Source organism: Eriocheir sinensis, unplaced genomic scaffold (assembly GCF_024679095.1).
Source record: "Eriocheir sinensis breed Jianghai 21 unplaced genomic scaffold, ASM2467909v1 Scaffold369, whole genome shotgun sequence".
NCBI lineage: Eukaryota > Metazoa > Arthropoda > Malacostraca > Decapoda > Varunidae > Eriocheir > Eriocheir sinensis.
In genome coordinates this window covers 38459-46143 of record NW_026111686.1, presented here as the reverse complement: position 1 = coordinate 46143, position 7685 = coordinate 38459, and the positions used below count along the sequence as shown (strand labels likewise).

The window sequence follows — 7685 nt, the reverse complement described above, 5'->3', positions numbered from 1 at the left end:
GTTTGTGTGTGTGTGTGTGTGTGTGTGTGTGTGTGTGTGTGTGTGTAGGGAGGGCAAGGTAAGGTTTGGGGCGTATATAATTGTTCTGCGCGTTGCCTCGGTGCTCACCTCCGTCACGTTGGTCCCTGAGCCGGTGGTTGGTGAGAATCCAGTACCCACAAAAAGTGACGACACAAATCAGCAACAAATAAATAATAGGAGCAAAACAGTTTCATCCTCACACTACTCAGAAAAGAATATGAGCAGGTGTGGCACGATAAGCGTCCCGTTGAAAAAACACAAACATTGGCAGCAGCGACTCTGCAGGAACGACGGGTGTTGGGGACGCCAGCACCGCCGCGCGAGTACCCGGGGCAAGACTACTGTCCACTGTTTGCTGCGTGTGGCCTGGCGTGGACACACGACAGGCAGTGTGTGTGTGTGTGTGTGTGTGTGTCATCTCCGTGCAGGGTCGGGCGGCAGACTCACCGCCATACACCCACAGCTTCCTGCCAGACACTCACCACCATGACAGCCTGAACAAGGCCTAGCGAGGCATGCCTAAGCCTAGGTGAAGCTGATCCTACGAGGGGAAGGTAATGATGGAGTGTGTGACCGGCATGGCCAAGACGCCCCCCTGCCCTTGGTGTTCCTCCAGTATCACACCCGCCGCCCCGCGGGGCTGCTGGGCACCTTACTGAGGTGCCTTGTACTGCTGCTCAGCTTTTTACATAACCATTCCCTGCAGAAACAGTTAAATGGGTGCCTGCTGTTCCTGTTGAGTGGGTGGTGCATGACACACGCCAGGGGTCAAAGGGGAACAAAGGTAATGCCCCCTAAGAAGGTGCTGTGTCAGATTTGGATATTTCAAACTAACTCACCTGGTTTACTCACCTGGTGGGCTTCCAGACCCCACAGTCCACATGATGACGAGGGGAAGCCAGCACTCTGCTGATGCGCCAGCTCTCAATATATAATTACATAAACAAAAACAAATACTAATGAAAGAGCTGGATAGTCCATCATATGCAGTCAATTTGTAATGTAATTTATACGATTAGATGTAGAGCTACAGTCCATTTAATGATATTCCAAAAGTTTGTCCCCAAGATGATGAGCTAGTGCTGATTTAAATAGAGGTAGAGACTGGAGGGTGACCTGGGATTCAGGGAGGGAATTCCACAAAGGAATGCCTTTGACACTGAAGGACCTCTTCCTTAGTTCAAGCTGGGTCCTAACATGTGCTATTTAGTGATGGTGGCCTCTAGTGGGTAGATCAGGAGTTAGAACAAAAAGGTCTGAAGGGGAGGTTGCACATTTGTTATGAAAGGTCTGCCAGTAGGGTTGACGGGGACAAAGCCCCACCCAGCAGGTGATGTTAAATTTGAATAGATCTGTTAAGTTTAGTGGTGGGGTGCGGTGCAATAACCTGCACAGTGTTGTTCTTCAGTAAATATCAGCAGTGCAGTGCTCAGTCTTGTGTAATATTGCCGGTGCACAAGTGCAAAATTACTAGTTACACCTGCACAGCTAAATTACCTTGATCTTGATTTATAATACGCAGGGCACCCATTCAGGTGCATAACATGCATATTTGTGTTGGCTGTTGGGGGACGGGGGAGCCGGGTGTGCAGGGGAGGGAAGTGAATCAAGTGTAATTGTTAGTGTTGGTGTGTTGTGGTGACAAGTGAGTGTGTAGTTGTTTTCTGAATGAGTCTATTGTACCGCAGTCTAAAATCTGTTGAGGGAGGCTGTTCCAGTCACACATGGTGCGTGGAAAGTATGAGTGCTTGTATGCGTCAGTGTTAGTGTGATATGTTTGGTATTTATGGGTGTGTGTGTTATGAGTACGTTGACTGTTTGCATTGTGTAAGTATGTGTGTGGGTCAATGTCAGTGTGAGTGTTTGTGATCTTGTATATCAGTGTAAGTCTGTGTGCTTGTCTGCGTATGTGAAGAGGGTCTATGTTTATCTGTTGTTTGATCCGTGTTGTGATGCCAGACGTTCAAGTGTAATTGTTTGTAATGAACCTAGCCGCCTTGGTGTTGATTTGTTCTAGCCTATCAATGTTTGTGTGTGTGTAAGGATCCCACACCGTGGAGCAGTATTCCAGTGTTGGTCTCACAAGTGTGTCATAAGCTACCTAGTGCTTGTGCAAGGTCCTTGGTTGCAATGCCTACCACTTGTTATTGTATATTATTTTTGATAAATTCTTGATATGCTTTACAAGGGTATAGATATTGGTTATCATGTCAGGCTTTGATGGGTTTGTATTCACCCTAGAAAACATGGAGTGGCAGCACACGGGGTAATTTTTGATAAATCCCTGTGATCCACTTTGCAATGGTTATAGATATTGGTTATTACCTAACTGTTAGGCATTTATCCCCACAATAATGTGTCCTCAAGGCTCTGTTTTGTGACAGTTGAATTTCTACATTTAAAATTATTGAAAATGACCCCATATCAAAAACCTTGGGCAAATATTGCCTCTGAAATAAATCTTAACCAGTTGATGAAGGTGAACCTTTGTGTTGCAGGATGACGGAAGACACGCCCCAGAGGAAGACGTCAGCCAGGAATCCCCGCGCGGTCAGCCTCTTGCTGGGGGTGCGGCAGCAACCGATGGCAAGTCTGGAGAAGCAGAGGTTGAGGCTGGGCAGCTCTGGTCTTTGTTAGTAGGTCAGGAAAAGGCAGAGGCCAAGGGAGTGAGAAGCTCTTTTTCTTTTTTTCCTTTGTCCAGTAAATGAAGCAGCTCAAGGGGAAAAAAGCCCACTATGCATTGCTCCTGTAAAAGTAGATAGAAGTGAGTGGTCTGGAGAGAGTCTGTTACAGGTGGAGAGGTGTCTTGATATTCCCCTCATGAAAGAGTTCAAGTCATGGGCAGGAGGAAACACAGGCAAAGGAAGCTTGTTTGTTCCAGAGTGTACCAGCAAAAGGGATAAAGGAATGCAGAAGGTGGTTTACTCCTGCATAAGGGATTTGTATAGCACAGGAATGAGACAGAGTAGAAAGTTGTGTGCAGCTTAGTGTGAATTTTTTTCCCCTTCATTACTAGGCGGCATTAGATGTTCAGGCTTGAGGGACAGGAAAAGCAAGATCCCTACAATGCAGTACAGTTTATGTGGCATACCATATTGAAATTGCTACATTTGACACATTTTGTCAGTAAGATACAATCTGATTGACCGATTAGGACCCCAACACACACACACACACACACACACACCTATGCACAAACCTCAGCATATGATCGGAAGAGGCTAGACTGAACCTGGTGTGCCGTTTGAACCCTAAGCACAACTATTTTCTCTTCTAGTTTGGTCCTGAGTTAGTTATAGTGTTGTGTCTGCTGGTTATGACTCGGCAGTGGGGGATGAAAAGGCAAGTCCTGCTCTCTCAGCCTCTCTCTCTCTTGGCCTAAAGCCTTACTAAAGTCTGTTCTCTTAAGTCCGACCCAAGCTGACAACATAAACCTAAGTGTGTTTGCAAGCTGAGTGCTGACTGGCTGCTGCTGTGGCTTCCAAGTTTTCTTTAACCTGTTTGTGTTTATCTCACGCAGCACTTTCTGCTAATCTGCACTGTGCTTATGAACACGCTTAGGTTTATGTTGTCAGCTTGGGTCAGAATTAAGTGAACAGACTATAGTTGTGATATATAGGGATTGAGCTACACTTGTGGGCTCTTGTGTATGTGTGTGTGTGTGTGTATTTACCTAGTAATATACAGGATGATTTACACTGGTATGGTCCTGTCTCCAAATTTCAGTTTATCAAATTTAGCTTTAAGTTCATGAATATTTTTTGCTTGAACTCAAATGTTCTCTATTTTCAAGGTCATTCTTAGTCACAATGTATCTGTGTGTGTGTGTGTGTGTCTGCCTCTGCTGGCTTGTCTGTTTTTTGTATGCATTTACTGAGTCATAGTATAGAGGATTTTACCTAAGCTTGTGTTGACCTGCCTCCATATCTGCTTTCATACAACTGTACTTACTTTTATAAATTCATGGATGTTCTCAGCTCTGTCTCCTCATCCAGACACTTGCCAGCGTGAATCACTCCAGCAGGGAAGTCAAACCTCATAATAATGATGATGATAATACTACTACTATTACTACTACTACTAGTAATAATAAAAGATGGTATATATATTTTATTTTACTCAACTATGTCACAAACTTCCCATTATGAACCACTCTTAACAGGGAAGCCAAACACAATAATAATAATAATAATAATAATAATAATAATAATAATAATAATAATAATAATAATAATAATAATACAGCATATTTATTGTACTTTATTCTACCATCTGGCATTTCAGGGTGAGATGGAGGTGTGGCCAGGCCTGTACACACACCTCACCTCCCAGCTGATGGCCCTGGCACGGGGCAAGGTGGTGCTGGTGCTGGAGGTGTGGCCAGGCCTGTACACACACCTCACCTCCCAGCTGATGGCCCTGGCGTGGGGCAAGGTGGTGCTGGTGCTGGAGGTGTGGCCAGGCCTGTACACACACCTCACCTCCCAGCTGATGGCCCTGGCACGGGGCAAGGTGGTGCTGGTGCTGGAGGTGTGGCCAGGCCTGTACACACACCTCACCTCCCAGCTGATGGCCCTGGCGTGGGGCAAGGTGGTGCTGGTGCTGGAGGTGTGGCCAGGCCTGTACACACACTTCACCTCCCAGCTGATGGCCCTGGCGCGGGGCAAGGTGGTGCTGGTGCTGGAGGTGTGGCCAGGCCTGTACACACACCTCACCTCCCAGCTGATGGCCCTGGCGTGGGGCAAGGTGGTGCTGGTGCTGGAGGTGTGGCCAGGCCTGTACACACACCTCACCTCCCAGCTGATGGCCCTGGCGTGGGGCAAGGTGGTGCTGGTGCTGGAGGTGTGGCCAGGCCTGTACACACACCTCACCTCCCAGCTGATGGCCCTGGCACGGGGCAAGGTGGTGCTGGTGCTGGAGGTGTGGCCAGGCCTGTACACACACCTCACCTCCCAGCTGATGGCCCTGGCGTGGGGCAAGGTGGTGCTGGAGGTGACCAGTCTGACCTCACCCAAACATTGTGGCAGGAACTGAGCACCTCACATCCACACACTGGTATGCATTCTACCTCCCTATAGAATTCAATTGGGAAAAAAAAAATTGACCACTGAAAACTTGAAAAAAAATATTGCACAGAAATCTGAAAAATAGCTTAGACAATTATTATTACATAGCAGGATGATAGTAATATTGATAATAATAATAGTAGTAATACTAATAATAATAATAATAATAATAATAATAATTAGAATGGTAATAAGCAATCCCTGTTGTGTGTGCAGGGTGGGTGGTGCCTGCCGTCCTGGCCAAGAGTGCCGCCCACACCCTCAGTGCCTTGCTGGGCCACCACCGCCCCCCTGCTGGACCCCCCTGCAGCCATCACCAAGGTGCCTGATAGCTGTCTGTCTATCTATCTATCTGTCTGTCTATATCTTTCTGTATCAATCTGTCCATCTCTATGCCTGTCTATCTATCTCTGCTTATATCTGTCTTTATCTATCTATCTATCTCAGTCTGTCTATATCCATTTATCTATCTCTCTGTCTGCCTTATCTCTGATGCAGGATTTATTGAACTGTTTTGTTTTAATATTGTTTTTGTCCCTCTTTTTTATTATTATTATTCTCCTTACTTTACTGTCACTGTCTATTTTAATTTCCCTATCCATGTCTGCTCATTAAGAGGAAGCTGTTTGGGCCTGTAGCATTGTCTTATTTTTCCTTGATGCCCCTTCTTGGATCTCAGAAACAATGTCTTTTTCCTATAGTTAACCTGCTCTTTTTCTCAACATTGACCTTCCTCTCCCTTCCCTGTCCTCCCCAGCCTTCAGGAGACACTGCTGAGCCTGGTGTATGTCCAGCGGGCACACTGGCACTGCTTCCACTACCAGGGGTCCTTATGCCAGCAGGAGGTGCGGGGCGAGGCTGACCCCAGCACCTTCACCCCGAGCCTCTCCTTCCAAGGCCTGGTGGGTGTCCGGCCCTTACGCCACCAGACCAGAGACACCATGCAGCTCCTGACACCACAGACCAGCAGCTCAGGGAGAGGATTGGTGAGAAACTGCTGCAGCTGAGGAGGGAAGGTATGTAGGGAGGAAGGGAAGCTGAGTGAGTCTCTGAGGCTGTGTCTGGTGTGTGACGAGCAGGTGGAGCAACACACAGCCTTACTTAAGGGTAAGTGCACTACACACTTAGGTGTTTTTTCCATTCACAGACAGAACATAATAAAGATAGTCTAAGTACTCTGATGTACCCGAGGCAGCTCTTGGTACCTGCCAGAGTTTTTACCTCAAGAAGACCAAGTTTCCCTCACATATATATCTACTTGGACCAAATTTCTTGTCCACACCAAACCCACTGAGGCAGCACATAGCATCTTTTTACCAGAGCTTTTACCTCAAAAAGACTCAGAGTTTCCCTCACACATACCATTTATAGAGGACTTTGTGGTGCAGTGGTTAGCACACTCGGCTCACAACCGAGAGAGCCCGGGTTCGATTCCTGGGCGGAGTGGAAAAATTTGGGCGGCTTTTCCGATACCCTATGCCCCTGTCCAGCCAGCAGTGAATGGGTACCAGGTATTAATCGGGGGTTGTGTCCCGTCTCCTGGGATCTGTTCCCTTCTATAATTCCTTCCCTTCTGTCTCTCTCCAGCATATGACCACAGATGTTGCGCCGACTAAACCAAACTTTCCAACTTTCTGCATACCATTTATTTATTTTCACCCAATTCCTTGTTACATATGTCACCCATTCAGGCAGCTTTAATACTCTTTACCAGAGCTAGAAGACAAAGCTTTCCTCACTTATCTAACCAACACTTAACCACCATAACTTTGACCACACATAACCCCTTGAGGCAGCTTTCTACCCTCGTACTAGAGCAACCTTTTTTACCAGACAAGTTTCCCTCACACCACAACACACAGAGGTACACACTAATTCACCCTCTCCCCCCCCCCCACACAGGGAACATCCAGAGCGGCCAGAGCGCATCCAGCGGGTGTGGGAGGTGCTGGGGCGTGCCGGGGTGCTGGGGTGAGGCCAGCGGCTGCAGGTGGGTGGTGGAGGCACTGTCTGTATGATGTGTGTGTTCATGTTTATGTCACTGCTCCGCCGTTCACTGTTCCGTTGTTTACTTCTCCTTGTTCGCCTTGCTTAGTATGAGTCTCCCTTCACACCTGCACTGGCTAACACCTGTATAGCCACCCATAGTAAAGCATAGAGGGTATGCAGCTCTCTCTATTCCTTGGACCTGCTTTATAAACTTGATGCAGAGAGAGAGAGAGAGAGAGAGAGAGAGAGAGAGAGAGAGAGAGAGAGAGAGAGAGAGAGAGAGAGAGAGAGAGAGAGAGAGAGAGAGAGAGAGAGAGAGAGGTGGTTAAAACGTGGCAACGCTGTACTGCCGCTTATTCCCTAGAGGCCTACGTCACTGCCGCACGTTTGAGCTGGTAGTAGTATAACTGCATGCCTCCCCTCCTCCCGCGACCCCGCTGTACGCGACTTTCTACTCATGCTCATCCCTATAGTACTGTCCAAACCCCTTATGCAGGAGTTAACCAGCATCTTCATTCTTTCATCCCTTACACTGGTAAACTCTGGAACAGCCTTCCTTCATCTATATTTCCTCCTGCCTTTGACTTGAATTCTTTCAAGAAAATTGTA

General features: G+C 47.3%; 1 protein-coding gene across 3 annotated transcripts; it reads left to right on the top strand.

Annotated features, from left to right (window-relative positions):
• The first annotated feature begins 4308 nt into the window (after positions 1–4308).
• Positions 4309–7288, top strand: LOC126991937 (uncharacterized). 3 transcript variants are annotated; one of them, XM_050850609.1, is made up of 4 exons: positions 4309–4629; positions 4708–5076; positions 5304–5408; positions 5852–7288. In XM_050850609.1, the coding sequence occupies exons 1-2, from the start codon at positions 4312–4314 to the stop codon at positions 5053–5055; spliced, it is 666 nt and encodes a 221-aa protein (XP_050706566.1). In that variant the 5' UTR covers positions 4309–4311; the 3' UTR covers positions 5056–5076; positions 5304–5408; positions 5852–7288. The 3 variants fall into 3 exon arrangements, with proteins under 3 accessions (XP_050706566.1, XP_050706564.1, XP_050706565.1); XM_050850607.1 differs by having other exon boundaries at positions 4309–5076; XM_050850608.1 differs by having other exon boundaries at positions 4309–5076; positions 5845–7288.
• Positions 7289–7685: the final 397 nt, after the last annotated feature.

Excerpts from the sequence above, each read along its gene's own strand:
- LOC126991937 (XM_050850607.1), top strand. The coding sequence starts at position 4,312 with ATGGAGGTGTGGCCAGGCCTGTACACACACCTCACCTCCCAGCTGATG.